The 25,967-nt window shown below is 46.9% G+C and overlaps 1 protein-coding gene across 1 annotated transcript; it reads right to left on the reverse strand.

Annotated features, from left to right (window-relative positions):
- Positions 1–378: 378 nt before the first annotated feature.
- Positions 379–25,194, reverse strand: GTSE1 (G2 and S-phase expressed 1). Its single transcript, XM_063076318.1, has 11 exons — positions 25,116–25,194; positions 17,271–17,328; positions 16,532–17,177; positions 13,516–13,686; positions 12,694–12,820; positions 10,421–10,801; positions 4,040–4,112; positions 3,219–3,458; positions 1,634–1,838; positions 927–1,139; positions 379–462 (listed from the first exon to the last, which is right to left on the reverse strand). The coding sequence occupies exons 1-11, from the start codon at positions 25,192–25,194 to the stop codon at positions 379–381; spliced, it is 2,277 nt and encodes a 758-aa protein (XP_062932388.1).
- Positions 25,195–25,967: the final 773 nt, after the last annotated feature.

Here is a 25,967-nt window from a genome sequence, read left to right on the forward strand (position 1 = left end):
ATACAATTTCATTTATTTAACCATTTAACTTAAATCTAGAATACAGGTATTAACTTCATATACACTTAACCTTAAAAACAGCCACTTGCTATTTTACATACAAAAGATTCAAAACAAAGTTCTTAATTTAGAGTGACATCATCTTCGCAGTCCAGTGCAAAGTAAAGGCAGGGAGGCAAGCTGAGGGCAGCAGAGACCTCGGACATCTACTCTGAAACCTCCGCACTCCTCAGCCCAGCCCTCCAGGCACAGTCACTGTATTTGGGCTTTTTTTTCTTTCTCAAAATTTTTCCGAAAATTTGTTTCTACGGGTTGAAATCCACTTTAGGACTAACTATTCTTTTTAAAAAGAATGAAATGAACAGGATTTGCCTCTGCTCAGAACATGAGGAGCAGTGAATCCACGTTTTCCTTATTGGCCTCGGGACTCAGCTGGATCAGAGGAGAGCCCAAGTCTATGAGCTGGAAGAGAGCAGAGAGGAGACGGTGAACACAGGCCGCAGCACGCTTCTCCAGTGCCAGAGACGCAGCTGCTGGGAGCCATCTCTTCCTGTGGCTCAGCGCCATGAAAACAACGCAATAAAACTGGTTCAGATACACTGAAAAGAAGTCGGCAGGAAAAAGGATACGTGCTGAAGAGCTCTGCGCCCCCCCGCCCCATGCTCCGGCACAATGCATTAGCACTGGGCCCTGGGAAGGTGCAGACTCAGTCCTGCCCCCCATGAGCTCATGTGGTCCCGGGCATTATGCCTCTGCAGTGATGGGTGATCTTTGAGAAGCTCAGGCCACCAGAGGTGAGTCACGCACTGAGACAAGTAGCCCTTAGAAGCCTCAGTGGCCACTCTCAAAAGTCACTGTGATGTGGAACAACCCAAAACCAAGAACACCCAGGCTGGAATCAGTACAAACCACCCGCCACTTCTTACCTGTCCCACTACCTGGGAAGGTTTTGACGCAGTGTTTTTATTCATGTCTGGAGTGTTTATCATGAGGTCAATCAAAGGACTGCTCTCAGAGCCCAAAGCCGCACTTGCTTCAGGGGTACTGCAGAAGTCGATGAGAGGGAGGTCAACGAGGGGTTTGCTTTCAGCTTCTGGAATGACGGTAAGTTGATCCATCTTGATATCTATAAGAAGAGCCTAGATAAAAACACAGGATTGAAAGGAGATTCTGGTATCTTTTTGTCAACAACCTGGCGAAACGTACACTTTGCTCATGTCTATGTGCACTAACAGTTGGGAAACCCAAGGAGGGAGGGCTGGAACAGGCCCTTGGTGGGAGGAAGCTCTGTCTGTGGTGTGCAGTTACTGACCGAGCCCTCTCCTCTACGGTTGCTGACTCCTCCCCATCCACACACCTCCTACCAACAGCCAACACAGAGCTCCTGCCCCTGCTTCCAAGTTCCTGTCCTTTGACCCGTGACCCTCTCCTTTGCCAAATACAGAGGCCTCTAGAGGCCCAGAAGTCCAGACTGCCTCTCCTTGGGTCAGCTGGAACTGGAGGCCCTGGGGCAGCAGGATGAAGTACATGGGGACCTCTGCAGCCACTGTCCCCAGGTTACTCCACAGCTTCCAGAGCAGTCTCCAGTAATCTTGGATAACACGAGTAAAGAAAGAGGTCTGTTTCTGCGTACCTCTCCAGGGGGTGTCTCTTCCCTTGGAACTGCCCCACCCAGAGCTGCTTCTGGGGCGATGCTCTTTGAACAAGTGATATCACTCTTTTCTGGAGAAAATTTCAGCGCCTGTGGCACAGCAGATGGAGGAGAAAAGCTTCCGTCTGGTGACAAGTCGGCCTGTCTGGAATCAACCTTTCTGTTGCTCTCCCTTGTTGGTTCAGTTCTGCGGGAGGAGAAAAAATCTTGTAAGTAAATTTCTCTAATGTGCATTCATTTGGGAAACAGGGCATTTTTGGAGAAGTGTCCCATGGTGGAGAGCGTCCCAGCTCTGCTGCCAGCTTGTCAGCGATAGCCACCTCACCATGAGGACCTCACCTTTCATGTACGAAAGGACTGAGTGCTTTCTGCAGTTCCTTTCAGCTCAAAAATTTTATCTGATAGCAACACATGCCTATTTTATCCCTTTCCTTTAAAGTTATTAAATAAGAGAAAAGGAGCTTGTGCATTATTACATGAAAAGGAGCGATGACCACGTGCAGGAGTCCCCCTCCACGTGCTGAGGTGAGGAACATGGCCTGCCCCACCTGCTGTGAGCACCCGGGCAGGTCTGAGTCCCTGGTGGCGCGCTGGTGTGGCGCCAGCCTTCCGCTCCGTAGCACGCCTCACAGGAGCAGACGCTCCCTTCCTGTCTGTGCTTCCCAGGCTTCAAGTCAAGGAAGCTGGGGACCAATACTATATTCTACTTAGGGGATAGCTCGAGTAACACTTCGTGTGCCGGGGCTCATTCTCAGCTGTGGGGACAGCAAACACAGAAGGTCCTGACTGAAGGTCCCAGCTCTCAGGGAGCGTCCCCGCTAGGTGAGGAGGCAGAAGTGGTCAAGCAGACAGACGCACACACCACGTTCAGGTGGCGACGAGGTGAAAACTGTTCTGAAGAAGCCCAGCACTGGGGAAAGGAGGCCAGGGATAGGGTGGAGGCGGGGCTACTCTACATAGGGTTTTCCAGAAAGGTCTCTGAGGTTGCTTGCTGGACATGAGTTCAATTACAAGGAGGCGGCAGCTCACCCAGGACTGGGGGGTGGCCCGTTCCAGCAGGGATATCAGCAAAGACAGGCATGTGGGTGACACGATGGGAGGCAATGAGAATAGGAGATGAGGCAGGACAGGGAGGTGGGAAACTTGAGTATTGTCACCCGACGGAGACCCCAGAAGGCAAGGTTGAGGGACTCTCCCAGGTCCCAGCTGCAAGAACAGCACGTGATCTAAGAGCTCGTGATAGAAACACATCCTACCGTGCAGCTTTGACCACAGGGCGGCCCTCATCTAAGCAGATGGTATAACCAGGGCATGGCCCTCTCCAGTTTGCCCAGCCCGCCAGCCTAAAGCAGGATTTGATGTTAGGTGGGAAACATGACAAGGGACGAGTGTTGCCTCCCTTTCAGTGAACCTCCGACAGGAGAGCGCAGGCAAGCGCCCGTCCTGCTGCTGAGCAGGGGTGATCAACATTGCTTCCTGACAACTGACCATGCAGCCTGTCCAGCACAGGGGTATTTTTGAAGCTGTATGAATTGGAGACAAACCCACTGCAACCTTTATCTCTTACCTCACTACAGATTTTTTCCGGGGCTCAGAAGAAAGTCGCCGAGCGGGCACACATAGGGAAGAGGCCACAACCCTGGGCATGGTTTTGGGGGTCATCAGTGGAAAGTTGGAGAGGCGCCGGCTGGCAGGCGTGAGCAAGGCCGAGGCACATTTCCCACTCACGGGGGTCCTCATGCTGCCTGACAGGCTTTGCAAAGCTGGCCCTGATGACTGTCTCACAGGAGTGCCACAGACAGTGGCCCTGGCAAAGACAAAATCAGAATGTTAAGCAGACATGATCTAAAAGAACCAAATCTAGTTACTCAGCCAATGTGCTGATGCAGGACTAAGTACTATACTTCAACAAAAAGGTTCCAGCCAGCGAAGCCTGTGTGAGCCCTGCCCTCTGAGAGGGTGCCTCCCGTGTGGCAGGACTCGGAGCGGCTGTCCCCCCACCAGTGTTCCACGGCGGGTTCGCCTCAGGCTCCTCAGGGGGAGACACACTTCAGGGGAGGTTCAGGAGAGATTTAAAAAATCATCTTTTGATGGAACTGTAAACATTTCCACAAGGAAGTCAGACCCATGTCAGAGTCTGCTGGGCAAGTGAATGGACCATGCCAGTCCAGGCCAAGATTGCTGCATGACACTGTGCAGAAGTCTCAGAAATCTTAAGTCTGTAGTAGATATAAAAGTAGCTGGCACACCTCAGGAGTTCAGTCTGCACCAAAGAGACTGACACTAAGGCCAGATACGCCTGAGGAGGCACGCAAAGCCAGCCGAGCATCAGTTCCTCCCCCTCCTACAGGAACGTAAAAAGAAAGGAAGCAGACCGATGTCCATTACCTCCCAACTGATGTGCACGACTGTGGCCTTTGTGCCCTGGAGAACTTTGGTGTTGCAGTGTCTGGGGATTCCCCTAGGATCAAGAGAGGAAGTATGCACAGTCAATCAAGAGGGATCAAGTGGGAGATCCATCGTTTGGAGATCTTCACCAAATGGGCAATTCTCCCCTACATGTCTCCACTTTCCCAACTTGCGGTGCAGATGGCATTAGAAAGCACAGACAGAGCGTGAGAGGACACCTGGGGATCCCATGGAGGCAGAAGAGAGAGCCCTCTCGACTCTTCTGTTCTCACCCTGCTTATCCCCAACCAGGAACAGAGCCCAACTTTCCAGAAGGCTCACTCTGAGTAAAGTCTACTGTCAGCTACTGAACCTGCTATACACCTGCCCACAGAAATGACACTGAACATGGTCAGATTCCCAGGCAAGCCCAACAAAGCCCATAAATGACTTAATTTTCCCGAACCATGACATTACCAGGATAATGATACATTACATCACCTAAGTGCTGCTTTGTAGTTGACAGAGCAGTTCTACAGGTGTGATCTCATCTGATCTTCACAAGAGGAGGGCAAAGGATTCACCAGTCACTGAGCCAAGGCCCAACACAGGCCCCAGATGTCCAGTCTCACCACTGTCCCCACAACAATGCTGGCTCTGCACGAACCAGCTCACCAAGAAGCTTGTCCCAATATGAGCTTGAGTATCAGCCACATGTACCCTGAGGCCCCCAAAGCCTCAGGTACTAGGACCTACATGCAACATCTTGCTATGTCTCGGGAGCCACAGTCAAAGTGGCTGTCCCCAGAGCGCTTTACCTCAGCCACTGAAGGGGAAGGGTGGGGCCTGGACCTGAGACCCCTTCTCAGCAGGTGCTCCCAGGATGCCAGGTGAGGGTCCCACCATTGCTCCTGCAGGTCTCCCCTCTCTCTGGCAACGGACCAGCTGCTCGGCTGGATTCCTCTCATCTTAAACAAATCAATACCTGTCCCTTCTACACTCCCACAAGCTCCTGTCCCATGTCCCTGCACCTCTTCAAAGCCAACTCTTCTCAAAAGAGCTGCCTGCATTGCTCATCTCCAGCTCCCATTCTTTCTAAAATGATCTCTATCAAAGTGATTCACACAGTTTTTTTTTTTTCTTAAAAAGATGACCAGTAAGGGGATCTTAACATTTGACTTGGTGTTGTCAGCACCACACTCTCCCAAGTAAGCTAACTGGCCATCCCTATATAGGGATCCGAACACATGGCCTTGGTGTTATCAGCACCACACTCTCCCGAGTGACCCACAGGCTGGCCCCCCACACACAGAGTTTTAAAAATTGAAGGCAGAAATCTTATGGGACCAAACAAGTCTCCTGCCACACCCACTCCTACCTCCAACTTGTTCTGTTATTTCTTATGGTTTTTACCTGCATATTTCTAAATCACATACTTATACTGCCACATCATTTTTCAAAAACTTTCCATGTTACAAGAGGTGAGAACCTGGCTCCCTTGTCCCCCACCCGCCCGCCCCCTGCAGTCCCCTGGCCTCAGCGTCCAGGACTGCAGATCCCCACAGCTGAGTCCACAGTGCTCCCACCCTTTCCCCAACCTCCGTGGGGTTGTTTTTGGTGGAGGGGTCTTGTGACTAAGTCATCCTGTAACTTCCGCCTTTGGGCAGCTACACCTCTGGGGTCACTGATCCCTGCCGTGTTCATGGAGGTCTCTTTCTGAAACTCGGAGAGTGGGCAGGCGGGGGCGGGCCCTCCCTCTCATGTCTCCTGCGCTGCCTTCCCTCTGTCATGCGCCCTCCTTCCTTTTCATTGTCTCCCCTTGTCTTAACATTCTTCAGCAGTTTCCAAAGGTGCATGGGAAGGTCACTATTTTTATGAAATTTTACAGGTGTGAATATCTCGATTCTACCCTCACCACTGAGTACAGAACCGCACGCTGAAAACCATTTCCTTCCTGGAGGTTGAAAATGCTGCTCCACTGTAGCTTCTAATGCTGCAGAGGCCAAGGGCAGAGCCGTTCTGAGTCTCAATCCTTTGTGTGGCCCCAGGCAGCACAGATCCACAACTAATAACATTATCTGTCACTGACTATTTTATAAATAATGCTGTTTGTCTCTGGAATATTTTAAGGAAGTGTGTATATGACAGGCTCCGTCACAGGACACCGTTCACACTGTCCCACGCTTCAAGTGCCTTCAGCCACTCTTCCACGGTGAAAGCTAGAGTCACAGTCAGCAAGCAGCTGCACAGCACATGACTGGTGCTCTTAGCCAGACACAAGCCTGCCACTATGCATCCGAGGTTCCTAACCATGTGGTCACTCCCCTGCGGCCTCTTTCAGCCAGTACTGAGTTTGTGGGAAGAGCTCTGACCCACGAGGAACGATAGCAGGTGGGCCCTGTCCCTGACGCTGCCAAGAAGGGAGGAACAACCTGCTGAAGGCAAGATGCAGATCTGAGGGGCCTGAGGAGCCATCAAGGACAGTCTAGGAGAGGAAAAGCCAGCAGGCAGCCAGGAGGACTGACCCTCCACCACTGCACAAACGTAGTTAGAAGGCCTGTGGCCAGGGCTTGGCATGGCTCCAGCATGTGGAAGCAGCAGCAAACACTCCTGGACAGAGATGCCCTGAACCCAACGCAGCAGAGCTCCCATGGCCACCAACAACTCTGCCCTCTGCTGTTGAAACCTAAGTTTGTCACTTCTCTGAGCTCAGCTACCTGCCGGGCCCCTCCAACTGCAGCCCAGGAAGCATCTCACTGACCCCACGTCTGTAGTGAGTTAGAAATCTTGATTCTTCTCTGATCAGAATAGGATTTTTAGGTAATGCATGAATGAGCCAAAAGGCTCTTGAGTAGGGGACAACAGTCCACAGATAAGGTTGGCAAAAGCCATCTAATCAATTCTAATCACTGTTTAGGGATGTGATTGTGTACTTTGTTTTAGGTTGCTGGTTTGATTCCGGCTTGAATGAATAACTACTGACTATCTAACCTACAGATTGTTCTTAAGATATGTTAAGGAAACTGCTTGAATGCTGTTTAAATAGGCTAAAGGGCGCACTCGGGAGAGCGCGGCTCTGGGAGCGCTGTGGTGCTCTCGCCGCGGGTTTGGATCCTATATAGGGATGGCTGGTGTGCTCACTGGCTGAGCGAGGTGTGGGAGACACCAAGCCAAGGGTTGCGATTCCCTTACTGGTCGCAAAAAGACAAAAAAAAAAAATAAATAAAATAAATATAAAAAATAAATAAGCTAAAGAAATCACTGTAGAAAGTATGTAGAAAAGAAAATGTTTACTAAGGACAAGCTGTTTGCTCGTGAATTAACCTAGCTTTTTACAAATTACATTCTGGAATGTCACATTGTTAATTTACTGCTGTTAAAAGTTTTACACTGCCTGTTTTTATGTCCTTCTTTGATGATTGAATCAACTGATTTTTCTTGTGAAACTTCCTTGTCTTGTCAATAAAAAGAAAGGCTGATTTTTAATCAGGGCTGCTCCCATGATGGGCGGCAGTCCCTCCAAGCCTCATTGGTGGTACTCTGAGTAAATTCTTTCTCTTTTTTCTGTCTCGGTTACACAGAGGAAAGTGTAACACACGTCCAGACTGGAGCCGGGGCCTCTGTCCTCAACTGCCTCCTCCAGTCCTCCCCTCACCGTGGGAGGCAGCACCCGGGTGCTCCTGACAGAGCCTCAGGGCACCTCGAGTCCCATGCATGCTGCAACATGGTATCCCAACGGAGCAGGTCATGCAGATCAGAGCCCCAATCGCCTTCTCTACACCACCACCCCATCTCTCACATGGGTCAGGGTACAGCCCACAGTGCTCTCCCTGCCCCCACACTTGCTCAGAGAGGGAGCTTCTGAAGGCCATGCCACTCCTGCTTAAAACCCTCCTGAGGATGTCCCCCTGCACTCAGAACAAGGCTCTAGGAGCTGGCCTCAGGCTGCCTTTGTCGTCACCTCTTTTTATTCTTCCCCTCGTTCACTAACCCAGCCCAGGTTGCTAGTTTTGGGTTAACAGCCTCGTTCCTCTTCTTCCCAGTAAGAAGGAGGATGCGGAATGAAGAAACACGTCCTAGCTGGATGTGGAGTGAAGGAGCGTGTCCTAGGGAAGTATGGTGACCAATGGGGCATAAATGGAAGTGACACGGACAACCTGCAGTAAAGGGTCCTTGAAAGGCAAGGATCTGCTCTTCTTCACCTACTCTGTCTTCCTGCTTGTGGGGTGAGGGCTGGAGCTGGTGCAGCCACACAGGCCACAAGACAGAGAAGCTACTCATGACAAAGCACGAAGGAGCAGCCTGGGTCCCTCACACCAAGGAGTGCCACACTGTCTCTGGAATGTCCACCTCGATGTTCATGTGAGAGGAAAGAAACATCTTGATTAAAACCTCTGTTGCTTTGGGCTTGTAGCAGAATCTGATCCCAACGACTATACCCACATTCCCACCACTCTCGCCTTCGTTCTGTGCCCAGAACCTGTTGAGCACCTTCCTGCCTGAGGACCTTTGCACTGGCCATCTCTGCCTGCCTCCTTCTCATGGTCAGACTGGCTCAGCGCCACTTCCTGGCCACCTCAGCCAAAGGGACCACTCTCTGACTTTCTCCCCTGCACATGCCAGTCATTACGACACCATTCTCTTTCATTTGCTTTGTTATACTAATGATCTGGAAGCATACCCGTTTGATAACGCCTTGTGCCTTTTCCTATAAAACAAATTCCATGAGAGCAGATCTGTCTTCTCATTACATCCCTCCTCCCTAAGAGTGCCTGCCACACAGAGGACACTCAACAGAATGGCCCATTCCTAGACACAGGAATGCAAAATGAGATTTTGGGGAATGCAAGGCCACCTATACTGGCCAGCAATGCTGCTAACCTCAAAATATTCAAGCCACCCAGAAAGCAGATCTACTGACAGAGGAGGCCAGAACTACCTTCTCACCTAAGTCAGCTCTGCACAACTTTTTGTCAACACAAATTTGTTAGGTCAATTCCCTGAACCTCTACCAAACACCCACCTACTACCTGTCAGACACCGAGCTGGGCTTTCTGCCTGAAGGCACCGTCACACTGCTCAGGCAGCCTCATGATCGGAGGAGTTCAGGAGGCTGTGGGAGCTGGAATCGGGAGGGAGAGGACCAGAGAGGAGCGAGCTACACAAGAGAAAGAGAACTCTGCGAGGGACCCTCGAGTCTCTGGCTGAATACTAAGCAGCACACATGTAGGGCAAGATGCCATAAAGTCAAGACAAGTGCAGCTGCTGGGAATGACCAGAGCTCACGCAAGGCCAGGAAACACTCACATTCCAACCTGCCAGGGCAGAGAGACCTGGTGGATGCACAAGACACTCAGTAGAGCTCGGAAAGCCACACATTAGCAGCAGGGCTAAACTATCCCAAGGGTCAAGGTTATTCTAGACCTGCCCCATTACAGCTTAAAGAGAAGCCTTGAAAGGATCAAGTTGATCCACAGTCTAATTGCCTGCCAAACCAAAACTCAATTCCTTAAGGAAAGACAACAAAATCCAAATATTCAAAAATATAAAGCTGACAATATCCAGCACCCAATAAAAAGTTATTAAACATGTAAAGAGGCAGGAAAATGTGACCATAACCAGGAAAAAAATTAGTCAATAGAAACAGACCCCAAAATGATAGGGAAACTGGAATGGAAAGAAACAGACTTTAAATTATAAATATGTTCAAGGATTTAAAGAAAAACCTAAGTACCACGAAGAGAAAAACAGAGAAACTATAATGTTAGAAATAAAAAATTAACTGGACAGAACAGACTTAACAGCAGATCAGATGCCACAGAAGAAAAGATGTATGAACCTGAAGACGTGGCAGCAGAAACCAGCCAAACCCAAGCACAAGAGCATAGGCTGAGAGACGATGGGAGGCCTCGACAACCCAAGCCAATGTCAAGGTGTCTGACACACGTGTGATGACAGCCTCGGGAAACACAGCAAACAGGAAAAACATCTCAGAAACTATGGCCAACTTTTTCCAGATCTGATGAAAAATATCCACCCACAGATCAAAGAAGCTCGAGAAACCCCATGCAGGACAAACACAAAAGAAAGCCACACCAAAATATGTAATAGTCAAATGCTGAAAATCACTATAAAGAGAAAACCTTAAAAGCAGCCAGAGAGCCATGCCATGTCACACGAATGTGAGCTGGGAGTGGGCATAGGACGAGCACGCACAGGACTGTCCTGCAGCACGGCACGTGGGCAGACAGCAAGCACACCTCTGAGTGCCGTCGGGGGAGAGCAAGCAAGAGACCACCAGTGCCACGAGTTACTCTTTAAACTGCCAAACATAATTTCCTCCATATTTTAAAAACACATTAAAATGTATCTACTACTTACCCATAGATAACTTGGGAATTGTAAGTTGGTTTGCAGGGCTAGGCATAACCTTCGTCTTGGAATTCAGACAGGAATCTCGCCTTCTTATGCTCCCAGTTTTATTCCATTGAGAAGATTCTGACAAAATGGCAGTACAGTCCAGCCTCGGGCCTCCACTTCCCGGAGTTTGGGGTTGCAGGCGAAGAGCTGTGGTTGGCACCCTGGCTCGCTCCACTGTACACTCAGCGGCAGCGGCCCACTTGGTTTGGCTGCAGGACGCACCTGCAGGGTCGGCCGGCAGGGACTGCCTCAGAGTGGTGGGGCCCGTCCTGCCTGACTTACTGATGTCTGGCAGAGGCCGGCAACTGTTTGCAGGAATACCTGCAAATTCATCTGATTTAGCTGGAAGAGGAGACACACAAATTCTGCTTATCACTCAAGCACTTATGTTATTTTTAAATTATAAAGCTATTTAACAAACACACAAAAAATACGTTATCTTTAGCCTGTCTTTTTTTTTTTTTTTTTTAGCCTGTCTACTTTAAACATATGACATATGTACAATACTCTGTATGTCCATCAGGCAATATCATCAAACACAGGACACCCCGCTGCTTGTGGCTCGGCTGAATGTATTCTAAGGTGCTGATTCTCAGCACAGTTACCAAAATATTTATAAGCAAACACAAATGCAGGCTCTCCTATCTTCCTTGACTATGTGGGCAGCAGAGATCACTCTAGCTGAGCAGCTGGAAGGGGACAGTCTAGTCACATGCCCCACCTGCCCAGTCAGGGAGAGAGGATGCAATCGTTACCAGTTGATTCCTTTAAATTACAAGAAGGAGATATACACTAATACATTTTTTCTGGTCATAAAAAGAGGAGAAGAGATTTCATATATTTTTACATTTCTGATGCTCCCTGATATTCAATAAAAAGAGTATGCTGTCTTCTTCAAAATAAATAAATAAATAAATTACAAGAAGGAGTCTTGGTCATATTAATCATAAGCACTATCTAAACTAGGGTAATAAATACTTAGCTACCAACATACCTGGTACACAAGTCAATCTGGTAAAAGATTCATAAAGAAAAGCCTTAGGGGCCGAGCCTGTGGCGCACTCGGGAGGGTGCTGCGCTGGGAGCGCGGCAACGCTCCCAGCAGCCGCGGGTTCGGATCCTATATAGGAATGGCCGGTGCACTCACTGGCTGAGTGCCGGTCACGAAAAAAGAAAAAAAAAAAGAAAAGCCTTAGGAGAATCGTGCCGTAGCTTCTATGTATACAGTGTGAAAGTTTACAAGGCTCCGTCCCACACATGCTCCTATCTGATCCCAGTGACTCTGCTGTGTGCAAGAGAGACACACACATACACCAGGAGCCCCGTGCAATTTCTGTCTCAGCAGAAACAGCAGTAAAAATGGTGCTGATGTCCTGAATCAATACAGCAAAACAGAGCTCATTACACCTAACGTAACAGTAAAGGGCGTGCATCTACTGCACACGCACTACATGTCATAGCCTTCTATGCCAGGCACTTTGCACAGTAGTCCCAGTGCTCACAGGGACACAAAAGTAGGTGTCATCACCTCAGTCTGTAAAGATAAGTACACAAACTTAGGTTCTCTTAACCACTGAGTGGCAGTCAGGATTCTAGACCAGATCAGTCTGATTTGAGTATTCATACATTTCACATTGTGTGAACAAAATCCACACCATGCTGCGCTGACTAGTCAGTGTCTATGCAGCAAATATAATTTAAAGAGGATTTCGTTTTTAGGAGCAGAAAAACAAATGCCTTTCCCTATAGCCTACTAGAGTTTCTCCCCTTTACCACTAGATGGCAGCCTTGGCTTGGTAAGACAAAACGTGGCGGGAATTTAAACAGGTTTGGGAGTGGAGATTTAAATAAACATCCAGAAGTTAGTTACAGGGGTCATGTGTCCTAAATTATCTGGAACGGTCCTATTTTAAAACCTGTGTCTGATGACATTAACATGAGATTGGTCTAAGCGTCTGTCTGCTCTCAGGCACTGGCGACACACTCACACACATGGACTGAAGCCACCCATCTGAGTGTGCCTCTCCTCCCTAAGGGAAGCACCCTGAGGGCAGGGGCCATGACACAGTCTCTTCCCTGCCCAGCATCCAGCCCCATCCACAGCACACAGCAAGCCCCCCAAGATGACCCACTGAGCCTAACTGGTTCTGTGAAGACGGCCCAGAGGAACAGAGAGCATTTCAGGCCTCCCTGGGCTACACATGGGTCTGAACACGAGATGCCTGCCACCTCACCTGTACTGACTGCTGGAGACGCACACACCCTGGACATCAGGCTCGAAACCAACCCTGAGGAAGAGGACTTCCTTGCAAGATTGCCAGTGCAGCCAGGTGGCTTTAACAGGGTCTTCTTCAGCCCCAACTGAGACAAAATGTTTAAAAACAAAATCAGCAAAGATTTCATTATCTACCCATTACTTACTTCTGCATAAGTGTGGTTTTTAAATAATTTTTAACAATTTAATAATAATCATCTTGAATTTAAAGAAGAAAGAAGTCAAGCAGTACTTCTCAAAGGGTAGACTTCAAACCCCTGCATGAGAATCCCGTGGGGGAGCTGGCTGAGGTGTAGATTTTGGGACTCCAAGCCAGACCCACTGAGTCAGCTGCTGTAGGCCCAGCTCCTGGCAATTTTAATAAGGACTGCCAGTGATTCATACACATAGCTCATTTTGACCACCAAAGCCAGAAAATAAATGGCAAAGATGTGGATGGGAATATCCGTGCTTGGGAAAAGCTGTTTTCAAAACATCGACACCCCACATTATCCATGCAAAGATCCCACAAGGGAAGCGGGGAGCGTCCTCACCATTACACAAGCTGATGCTCAGAGAGGCTGATTGGCTTTTCTCAACTGACATAGCTCCCAAGTGGCAGAGGCCAGCCCCCAAAACACACTGCCAGGCCTGTATTCTTCACAGGCATTTCGCCAAGCTGTCTCTCATGGACTATATTTTCAACTCTACTAACTTGACTTTAATCAAAAGGCACATCACTTGTATACAAAGCTGCCACCTTTTTCCCATCCATCACAGGTCATGGCCCCTGCAGACTTACCTTGTTTGGAACAGGGAGTGATCGCTTGCCTTGGACCAAGTGGCTTCCTCCAGCTGGGAAGCCGTCAGCATCCAGAGCAGTGCTGGCTTTGTCAGGGAGAACATCCCTGTGGGATCCCTTTTCATTTTGGATTTTCATCTTGGAAGGACTAGCTGGTATCTCTTTCTTGCGCTGAAAATTTTTAATTTGGAATGTGACAACTGTCTAGTCTTTAACAATGTACAGGGATACTAAGGCTTCGGTTTAGAGCGACCCCAGGCCCCATCTGTCTTTCTGACTGCTGCACACATTCCTCAACTCATCAACTAGATCGAAGAGAATACAGCAGTTCACTCCTTCCGCCAAATCACTATGGACAAAAGTGATGATGGACTTCACTTCCTCATTAAACACAGCTTAGGGCCAGCCCGTGGCTCACTTGGGAGAGTGTGGTGCTGATAACGCCGAGGCCACGGGTTCGGATCCCCTATAGGGATGGCAGATTAGCTCATGTGGGAGAGCGTGGTGCTGACAACACCAAGTCAAGGGTTAAGATCCCGTTACCGGTCATCTTTTTAAATATACACACACACACACACACACACACACACACACACACACACACACACACACACAAATATATGTATACATATATTTATGTGTGTGTGTGTGTGTGTGTGTGTGTGTGTATATATAAATAAAGACAGTGTAAAATAATACCAAGACAGATCATTAACAGGAGCGAGATCCTCTAAAGCTATCCCTCAGTCAGGATCCTTACTTAAGGATGATAATTAGGAAACTGGTTCTAGTTACACAAATTTTTAAATGCTGTACAGAAAGGACTCATTCATTAAATGGTTGTCCCTCCACCAGAGAAACTGCTCAATTGCAATAAATCTTCTTGGTCTAGTACTGAAAACCATTTTACTTGCCTGGCAGAGTCAAACGAAGAGTAAGTTCCCGACATATGTAGAGACAAGGGCATTCATGGAACTAACCCACGCTGACATAAATGACCCCCTTATAAGACAGAGTTAATAAGAGCCATGGAAGCCAGTAGTCATGAAGACACAGCAGTAACTTTTTTCCTTAACAGCATTTTAAAAATCAAGATACACTTCACATGACATAAAACTCACCACTTTAAAGTATACACTTCAGTGGTCTTTTGTATATTTGCTCTGTGTGCAACCATCACCACAGCTAACTTTAGAACGTTTTCATCCCCTTAACAGAAACCCCATACCCGTTAGCAGTCCCTCCCCAGCCCTAGGCAACCGCACGACCACTCCTTGTCTCTGTAATTTGCCTGTTATGGTCATTTCATATAAACTGAATCACACATGACCTTTTGTGTTTGGCTCCTTTCACTGAACGTGTTTTCAAGGGTCACCCGTGTAGCAGGCATCAGTACTGCATTTATTTTTACTGCCATATAGACTCCACTGTCTGGACGTACCACATTTTATTTTGGGTTGGTTCTACTTTAAAAGGCTGCTTTGAACATTTGTGCATAGGTTTATCTGTGCACATATGTTTTCGATTCTCTCAGGTAAACACCAAGGGTGGAGATGCCGGGTGCTATGGGAGCTGTACATTTAACCTCTGAGGGACAGCTGAGCTGCTCTTCACAGTGGTCACACTGATTTACATTCCCAGTAGCAATGCAGGAGGCCCCCATTTCTCCACATCCCCACCAACTCTTGTTTTTCGTTCTTTTACCGATGTCCTAGCAGTTATTTTTAAAGAACATTTTAAATAGGTGTTACAATCAAGTGGTCCAGTCGTTTCTAACGACGATCCTCACATGGGTGAGCATGTGCCTGTGAGTCACTCTGGAAGTGAATGACCTTTCTTGGAAAAACATGCAGGAAGTGGTGAGGCTTCCCAAGGGAGCTTAAATGCAGTGCAGCTGTGCAGATGACGTGTACAAGAACCAGCTCTCTGGACCCAGATGTCACCCAGGACCAGGAAATCAAAGGACATACTGTGATCCAGAATGGCCAGAATTATACCATAACTTCTCTGCCCTGAGTCCATGTGTGCTAATGCACAAATCCCTGCCATAAACCCACGTGCTTCACACACAAATCTTGGCCTTGAGTGTGGATGGATTTGTAGAAAGGAAAAAGGAATATCTAGGCCCTTGCTGGGGATTCTGCTTTTATCTAAGCCTCCAAACAACCCCACCAAAAGTCATTCTTCCTTTACTGTTGCCCAGGGCAGGCAGCAGAGCTGGGAAAGGGCAAAAGGGCACGCTGCAACCTGCCCCTCCCTGTCTCTCTGCCACCTCCCCTCTCCTGAGCAAGAGCCAGATCAGGCAAAGCTGAAAGTAAATCGTGGTCTGACATCCACCTTTCTCCTACCCTCTCCACCTTCCTCCAGCCTCCAGGACCTCAGTTGCCCAAAGCTGGCCAACTGTACCCCAAAGGCATATCTGCTAACTACCACTTCCCAGGACAGCGCATCTCTACTTGATGCCCAGGAAGAAAGCAATGGAAACTAAGTCACAGTCAAGGAGGATGACTAGTGGCTATCCCAGAGGAAGGGGACTTTATGGAAGAGGTTGCTTGTTAAAGCGAATGAAATCCCTATGGGTGGGATATCTGGTGTTATAACAAAACAAAAGGAACGATTTCAAACCAAATTTAGGAGGAGGTATTTTTTTTTTTTTTTTTGTCATTTTTGTGACCGGCCGCACCACGCTCAGCCAGTGAGCGCACCGGCCATCCTTATATAGGATCCGAACCCGCGGTGGGAGCACTGCTGTGGGAGCACTGCTGCGCTCCCAGCGCCACACTCTCCCGAGTGCGCCACGGGGTCGGGGTCGGCCCAGGAGGAGGTATTTTTAAGCCATTACAGCCCTGCCCAGGCCCACCCCCAAATCAGCTCCCCATCTGTGACTGCTTTTCACTGAGTTTTCATTCCTGTGCTTCCCCAAAGGATTTCCAGGATAGGACATAAACCCAGATGGCTAAGAGGCAAGGACTGTCTAGGTGCCCAGATAAATGTTCTGGTACATGGTTGTGCCTACCTTCTCCATGCCCGAGTGAATGTTTTTTGCTCTAACAGACGAAGCTCGGGGCAGCTGCAATTTGCTGGTGACCTTCTTCTGAGTCACTGCCTGATTTGGAGGGTGAGCAGTACTCACTGCCCCAGGCAAAGGATGAGAAGCATGCAGTGGCCCCTGTGTCTGGGCACAGCTGGCCTGGGCAGGAGCACCTGGAAGGGCCAAGGAGGAATCGGGAAGCAGGGCCTCACTGGGAGGGGGACAGACTCCCAGGAGCGGTGGCCCCATCAAGGGGCTGTCTGACAGGTAGTATGTCTCCCTTTTAAGTGATGTGGGGCTTTTCTTTATTTCCTTTTCTTTTTCAAAGAGGTTTATTTTTAATTTTGATTCCTGGATGAATCTTTCCACATCCTGGCTCCAAGGGTCTTCGGGCTCAACAGCATGGGCCGCTTGGTTTCTGCTGTTGCTTTCTATCTGTAAAGCCAATAAGTGAGCTTCTTTATACACTTCCACAAACTTTTCGCCAGTGAGAGGGCTCCAAGTAAAGTGACCTTCAGATGCTGGCAGAAGAGGTTGTTCGGGAATCTGATTACTTAATTCTAAGCTGGCAGCGATACATCTTTCTTTATGTCCAACAGGTCCAAAAAAGACTTCATCATCTTCATTTGCACTATTTTTAAAGAATTATTAATAATTAATAACACTGGCATTTAAATGAAGTGTGGTTATGCCTAAGGCAAGGGAAGAAAACTCATTTGTTTACCTTGAAGACGACAATGAAAGATCGAAGTCAAATTTTTCATCGACCAAAAGAAGAATGTCTGGGGAGAGAAAAGTCTACTGTTACTTTAGGGCTGGGGCTGATAAAAAGAAAAATATTACCAGTCTCTACAGCTATCAAAGCTATTATGAAATTTACCCCCTGAAGTATAACCCATCACTATTTAATTTAGGTATATTTTCATAGGGTGTTCTAGATTATCTTCATTTTTCTATTTACTTTGGAAAATTGCACCAGCCATTGTGTGTTTGCTAAACCCCACCCCAAAAGAATGTCCTTATTTTTAAGATATAATCCAAAATGCATTCACTGAATCATTCAAGTAGCTTTTCAAGAAGAGATAAGTCATTTTCAGGTATAGAACATTTTCAAAAGACCACCTGCCTCAACTCCCTTACAATTAACTTCCCCTTGAAATGCAAAATAAAACTGCACTGAGATATCATCTCACCCGTTAGACTAGCTATTATCAAAAAGACAGAGAATAACAAATGCTGGCAAGGCTGCAGAAAAGGTGAACTCCTCTACACTGTTGGTAGGACTGTAAATTAATACTGGAAAACAATGTGGAAGTTTCTCAAACAACTACAGATAGAACTACCATATGATCCAGCAATCCCACTTCTGGATATACATCCAAAGGAACAGAAATCATCATGTTGAAGGGATACTGCACTCCCATGTTCATTGCAGCTCTATTTACAATAGCCAAGATATGGAACCAACCTAAATGTCCACTGGCAAATGACTGGACAAGGAAAATGTGGTATATATACATAATGGAATACTACTCAGCTATAAAAAAAGAATGAACTTCTGCCATTCACAGCAACATGGATGAGCTTGGAGAAAATTATGTCAAGTGAAATAAGCCAGGCACAGAAAGAGAAATACCTCATGTCCTCACTCATAAGTGGGAGGAAAGAAAGAAAAACAAGGAAGGAAGGAAGGAAATACCGACCACAATAATACGTTGAACTTTCAGATGGAAAGAAAAGATTTAAGGTTACTAGAAGTGGGAAAAGGGGAGGGAAAAGGGGATTAGGGAGAAACTGGGTAATGGACACAAAGAATAATTACGGTCTGTAATGATGAACATGCTACTAACACTGATTTGCTCATCACATATTGTACACAAATACTGATAGTCAACTCTGTACCCCACAAATATGTATAATCAATTATGTTTCAATTAAAAAATAAATTTAAAAAAAGAATTAACTTCCTGTCTTTCAAGCTACAAAACACCTAATCATCTTTCAACAATGAATTCTGATATTATTCACATGCACAGCAGGGACACACTAAGTACTTGTTGACAGTCATTGCTTCTTGGAGTCTTTCCTGAATCCCCAGATAAAACTGCACTCTGCATCCCACCCCATCCTTATTTCTGTCACAGCTTTCACCAGCCCTATTTGCCCAATTCCCTCTAACAGACCACAGGCTCAAGGTCCGTGGTTCCCTCTTCTGGGGGCAACTGCTTCCTCCTCCAGTCCCTCCCTAGGTTCCTGTGGCACCTGAACCTGACCTCCACAATTGCTGTGTAAATGCCTCTCGACCCTCCTATGGCCCCAACTAGATTGTAAGCCTCTCCAAGATGGTAAATGTCTAACACTCCTCCACATTCCCCAATGTCCAGCTAAGGGCCTGGGAATTTAGCAAATATTTACTGAAATGCACTGAACTGATATTTCAATCTTGTAAAGTTTATACAGCACTTTCACAAATTATATATCATTTGATCTTGATAAACAATGCAGCATGCTTACTTACCAAAATCATAAAATTTGAAAACATACCAATATCCTAATTAGGTTCTAATTAATCAATTAAATGGTCCTAATTACCTAATTAGGAAAAGGGAGAAAGCACAAATGCACAAAAGAAATAAAAGAGAAATAATCATAGAGAGTGGGAATTAAAAGATTCAGAAGCTACTTTGCTTAACTCCATGCACATAAATCTAAGAACTTGGCTGAAATGGATAATTTTCTAGGAAAATATCATTTACTTTTTGTATTTAAATTATCCAGATTTAGTTATCTATAAAGCTGACTCCAGAAAAGAGAAAAATCTTAGTAATAGTTCAATTACCATAAAATAATTGGAGAAATTTATTAAAGCGCTATCCCCTTCAAAAAAGCAAAAGTCCCAGCTAGTTTCATAGGATAATTCTATAAAATCTTTAAAGGATATATCATTCTGCTCCAGAGAATAGAAAAAAATAAACTTTCCAACTTACTTCTATGAAGCAAGCATAATGATACCAAAAGCCTATAAAACTTGCTCAATAAAGACACCTACAGACCAGTCTCACATACATCAACATAAAAGTCCTAGACGAGAATATTAGCAAAAAGAATCCAGCAACACATTAAAATAATAATAGTATATTATGACCAAGCTCGCTTCACTTCAGGACTGTAAGACAGTATAATTTTACCATCTTACATAATGATTTATATAATCATTATATTACTAGACCTAAAGAAAAAAACATATGATTATCTCCGTATACAAGGGTACTTCAAAAAGTTCACAGAGAGATACATATTATCTTTCAATCCTATTTGTCCACTAACTTTTTGAAGTACCTTAGTATGTTGAAGAGACATGTGATAAAATGCTACATTCTGGATTTTAAAGGCTCTTAAATAACAAGCAGTAGATATATCTTACCATATAAGGAAATATCCATCTCAACCCAAAAGACAAAATTAGGTTCAATGAGATAACATCAGATGTGTTCTTTCTAAAGACAGGAGCAGATATACCTTGTCAGTCAGGATAGGCTAACTTATGCTGGAGTAAGGGTAACAAACAATCCCCAATGTTCAAGTGGCTTACGACAACAAAGCACACTTCTCACTCAACCCCTGTGTCTGCTGAGGGTAGGCCGGGGCCCTGCTCCATGGCATCCTCACACCAGGACCCAGGCTGGTGGAGCCTCTACCATCAGGAACACAGCTGGTCTCCAGGGCAGGAGGCAGGGGAAAGAGTACATTCCACACTGGCTCTTGAAGCCTTCTACCTGAGGGATACATATCACAGCATTCCCTTTTCACCAGCCCAGCAAGTCACCTGAGCCGAACCAAACTTCAAGTGGGCAGGGAATACAATTCTGTCACATACCTGGTAGAAAACAACGTAGAAATACAAACGAACAGCACCAATGATGACTACCTGCATGTAAAGTAACCCACAAGCCAGCATCAGGCTTGATGGAAAACTACAGAAGAGATTCCACTAAGGCCAGGGACATGGCAATGACACCTCCAAGCACCACGATTCTTATCATTGTTTTGGACACATTAACCACCACAATTAGACAAAAGAAAGAATGTGGAGGTAAAATTATCATGGAGTACAGATGCTATGGTGATAGCACAAGAAAAATATCAACAAAATCAACTGAAAACTACATCAGTAGTAAAGGATACAAGAATATGGCTGAGAACAAAATCATTACACAGCAATCAACAGCTTTCACATAAACCAAGAACAGTTAGAAGATATGACGGAAGAAAAGACCTCATTTACAATAGCAACAAAAAATACAAAATACCCGTGAACAAACCTAACAGGAAATGTGCAAGATAAATATTAAGAAAGCTTAGATCATAAAAGTAACAGATCAAATATAAATGGAAAGTGGGTTATTTGAAAAATGATAACGAGATAAACCACACAATCCTTTGGGGAAAAAAACCCCAAGAAACAATTAAGTTTGATCCACACCTCGTGCCACACCAGGAGAAATTCCAAATAAATCAAAGACTTAATTGAAAAAACAAATGAAACCCTAAAGGAACAAGAAGAAGCCACAGGGAAATTGCACCCAGGAGTGCGGGGGTCTAACTATGACATCAAATTGGAAGCCATAAAATAAGACATCAGTTGTCAAATACATAAAAGTTAGTAAAATCTCTGTGTGGCAGAAATCACAGTAAGCAAAGTTAAGAGAAATGAGAAGCGGTGAAAAGAATATTTGCAACTTTTTTTTTTTTTAAGTTTAAAAAGATGACCGATAAAGGGATCTTAACCCTTGACTTGGTGTTGTCAGCACCACGCTCTCCCACGTGAGCCAACTGGCCATCCCTATATAGGGATCCGAACCCATGGCCTTGGTGTTATCAGCACCACACTCTCCCAAGTGAGCCATGGGTCGGCCCTAATATTTGCAACTCTTATCACTAGGGGCTAACTCATGAGGAGTGCCTACAAATGGCTAAGGAAACAACTAACCATCTAATGGAAAACAGACAAAGGATATGAGCAGATGGAATTCACAGAAAACAAAACAAAATGTTCTTAAATATATGACAAAAAGTTCAGCCTCACTCAAAAATAAGAGTAATGAAAAATAAACTCACCCTAGGGCTGGCCTGTGGCTCACTCGGGAGAGTGCGGTGCTGATAACACCAAGGCCGCAGGGTTTGGATCCTATGTACGGATGGCTGGTTCGCTCACTGAGTGTGGTGCTGACAACACCAAGCCAAGGTTTAAGATCCCCTTACCAGCCATCGTTTTTTAAAAAAAAAAAGAAAAATAAACTTACCCGGAGATTCTACTTTTCACCTATCAGATTAGAAAAAACCAGAAAGTTTGAAAAAGTGGAGACAAGGCTGTGGGGAAAGACAGTTCCTGCACAGCTGCAGAAGGTGTCAAGTGTTACAGTTCTGCAGGGTGTGACTCAGCAGTACCTAACCAAACAAAAAATGCACGCACTCTTCAACCAGCAAATCCACTTCTGTGAATGTATCTCACAGACCTTCACAGATGCGCAAAATAATGTGTGTGCGCGGTTACTCGCTGCAGCATCACGTGTAACAGCCAAGACACTAAGCAAAAATGCAATGTTCACCCATAGCAGATGGATTACAGTACATCCCCATGATGAACACTACATAGGTTCAAATAAGAATAATAACACTCTTTCTATGTTGACATACAGTGATCATCAAGGCAAATTAAGTGCAAAAACCAAGACGCAGGACAGGGTACTACATGCTACATTAAGACGGGGAATCAGTCAACACTGTACACATGTTGGCTTGCACTTGCACAAATTATGTGTAGAAGGACACCCGAGAGACTGATGACATCGGTGGCCCTTGGAGGGGGCAAGTGGGTAACTGTGGGACAAAGAGGCAGACATTTTGCTTTTTACATGTCTGAACCTAGGAAGTCAATTTTATAGGTCACTTCCAGGAACTTCCAACTGTCTGATGTGGAAAAAAGACTCCTGTACCAGGAGTCAGGAAAGCAGTCTTCTACTCGAGGCTTTGCATCTGGTCCCAAGTGGCCCTGGGCTGGCTGACTTGCTTGTTCTGCAAACATGTGAGCACCCACAACAGGCCACATCCTCCACCAGGTGCCAGGCAGACTTGGGGTACATGGTGCCTGCCCTCAGACGTGCACCAGGCAGTGTGGTAAGGGGTTGATGTGGAGGCAGGAACACCTTGGAGAAAATAACAAAGCATGTGAGGAACTGACCAGAGGTCAGAGTGGCTGAAGAGAAGGAAAGGTAGGTCAGGTCAGATGTCAGAGGATTTGCAAGCCATGGCAAGGAGCTTTTATTTTATCCGAAATGCAATAGAAGGTCATTGAAGAGTTTTAAACAGAAGAGGGTTATAATCGAATTTGTGTGTTTAAAAGGGAACCTTGGCTGCCATGTAGAGAGTACATCAGAAAGGAAGCAGGCAATATCTACTGAAATTACAAATGCACATATCAGCCAAAGTAAAAAATAAGCAAGTAGGTACAGGTGAGATGATGTGTCTGAAATCAAGGTGGTGGCATTTGGATGGAGGTGGAAAGAGGAAGATAGATCCAAAATATATTTTGAAGGTGGAAATGACAGTAACTGGTGATTTGAATGAACATGGGAAGTTCTCAGCTTGGACAGCTGGGTGACGGAGGAGCCATGTACTTTGATGGGAAAGACAAAAAAGAACAGGTGAAGGATGGGGTGTGCAGGGGCATGCTGAGTTTGAGGTGGGATACATCCATGTGGAGATGCCAAATAGGCAGGTGAATATACAAGTCCAGAGCTCAGAGGAGAGATTGTGCTCAAGACAAAATGCGGGCATCCCAGGAAAGCAGATGGGATGTAAAGCTGAGGGAATGCTGATGGCCCCTAGGGCAAAGGCACAAAGAGAGCCTAGACCAGGTCCTAGGAAAGATCAGCTTCAGAAGATGGTAGAGGAGGAAGAGGAGCCTGCAAAGAGGCAGAGATACACCAGCTGGAGAGGCAGGAGGAAAACCAAGAGTGCCTCAGAAGCCAAGCAAGGCAAGTCTGCAGAAGGAGAGAAGGTCAAACGTAATTCAGAAGTTGATTGATTAATCGAGGACAGAAAAGTGACCAGAGATTTGGCAATATGGAAGTCACCAGGGACTGATGAGAGCAGCCTGAATGGAGTGATGAGGACAGAAGCTGGAATAGCAGGGGTGGAGTGAAGTGAAAAAAAATAGCAAAAGAAACAGAGAAAGCTCTTCAAGTTTGGCTCTGAACAAGGAACACAGCAAAGGAGAGGCAGCAGAGGAGATACACAGGGAACATACCTGTATGTCGATGATGAGCATAATCCAACAGACAGGAAGAAGTACTCAATGGAATACTACTCTGCCATAAAAAAGAATGAAATTCTGCCATTTGCAGCAACATGGATGAACTTAGAGAAAATTATGTTAACTGAAATAAGCCAGGCACAGAAAGAGAAATACTGCATGTCCTCAGTCATAAGTAGGAGCTAAAATAAAGAAAGAAAGGAAAGGAAAACAGAAAGAAAGAAAGAAAGAATGAATGAATCACAATAATACATTAAACTCTCAAAAAAAAGAGAACAGAACTGTGGTTATTAGAAGTGGGGGGGTTGGCAAGAAACTAGTTAAGGGTCATAAAGATTGATAACATTTTGTAAACATGAGTATATCAATTATCCTGATTTGATCACCACATACTGTACACATGTATTTATATTCGATTCTGTACCCCACAAATATATATAATCAATTATCTTTCAATAAAAAAATTGTCAAAAAAATGAAATAAATGAAAAAAAAAAAGGCCATGAAGGGAGGGCGACAGAAGGGAGAGCCCTCAAGAAGCAGCGATGGGGGTTCAGCAGGTACGTGGAAGGGACATATTTGAAAGGGAGGGTATAGCAGGCAGGAGGGGAGGGGTGCAGAAGCAAATGCCTTTTTAGATACAATGAAGAAGCAGTGATGATGCGCAAGGTCTCCACGACCGTTTCTGCAAACTAGAGGTGTCGAGGACACTTGGGTATCCAATCCACCTGCCTCACACGGGTGTTGTGAGGACCAAAGGATAAAAGGATGTCAAGAAGTTTTAAGAGAAAAAGAGGATGTGGCCTTGAACTCATTTTGTGAAGCTGTGCCCTCACCCTGATACACAAACCAGACAAGGACAGAAGGAGAAAGGAACGTTAGGGGCCAGGCTCACTCACTACCATGGTCTCAAAGATCCTAAGCAAGTCTTTGCAAACAGAAACTGCAACAAGCAAAAAAGAAGACATCAAATTCAGTTCAACAAACATTTGAGTACCCAGATGTCAGGTACTGTGCTCGCACTGGGGATACTAAATAAAGTGGATGAGAATCCCTGCTGTGATGGAATTTAAAATGGGTGGCGGGGAGGAGGGAAGAACGTGTGAGAGAAAACCAGAAATTAAAGACAGGTACCATGTGTTTGTTTCATGGGTGCAGAGCACAAGACGAGCACTGAATAAATAAGCGAATACTACATCCTCATAGAAACGTTAAACCCATCTCCATCTTTCCTGAACTCTAACAAGGACTTACCTTCCTTCTTGGGAACATCCCTGCCCGCTTCTCCTGCCTGGCCGGCTGAAGGCACATCTCTGACGTGTCCTCCTTCCATGGCGACAGCTGTCAGGCAGTCACTGCGGGAAAGGGGCCAAAGGTGAGCAGGTATCCGAGCCCAGGGCGGCTGCAGCACACACGGGGCGAGGGGGCCGCCAAAGGCCGCGGCCAGCTCAGGGAGAGGGAAAGGCGGCGCGGGGACCACCCTGGAACGCCCGCATCCTCAGGGAAACCCCAGGGACCGAGAGCCACTAGGCCGGGAGCTGCGGGGCCGGGGACGGGCCCGAGTCGAGCCCGGACGCGGTCGGACGGGGATGATGATCTGCCAGCCCTGGGCCCAGTGTGCGGGGCGCTCCGGTTTGCCCCGGGCAGTCCCGTCCTCCTGCGTCCTCGGCGGAGACGCGAGGGGGCCCGGCTCCAGCCCAGGCCCGGCTGCGGGCAGCGCGCGGCCCTTCCCAGCCCCGAGAACGGGGGCACCGGCCCGCACTTCGCTCACCGGGCGCGCCCCGCACGCCGCCCCGCCCGAAACGCCTCGCCCGACGCGCCTCCGCCAAGGGTTTAAACGCGGCGCCGGCGGCGCGGGCTGCCCATTGGTCCGTTTGAAAAGGGCTCCGTGGGGTCGCGGGCCCGGTGCATTCTGGGGGCTGTAGTCGCAGCGTCAGCAGGAGGACGCCCCGGAAGGAGGACGCCCGGTGCCCGCGGTGCGCGCGCAGGCCGGAGGGCGGCCCGGCTCCGTGACCCGCGGGCTGAGTCCGGCCGGACTGACGGACTGGGCGGGGGACGTCCAGGGGAAGTGAAGATTCCTGCCTCGGGGCGTTCACGTGAAGACTT

The sequence above is a fragment of the Cynocephalus volans genome, chromosome 12, assembly GCF_027409185.1.
Source record: "Cynocephalus volans isolate mCynVol1 chromosome 12, mCynVol1.pri, whole genome shotgun sequence".
Taxonomy (NCBI): domain Eukaryota; kingdom Metazoa; phylum Chordata; class Mammalia; order Dermoptera; family Cynocephalidae; genus Cynocephalus; species Cynocephalus volans.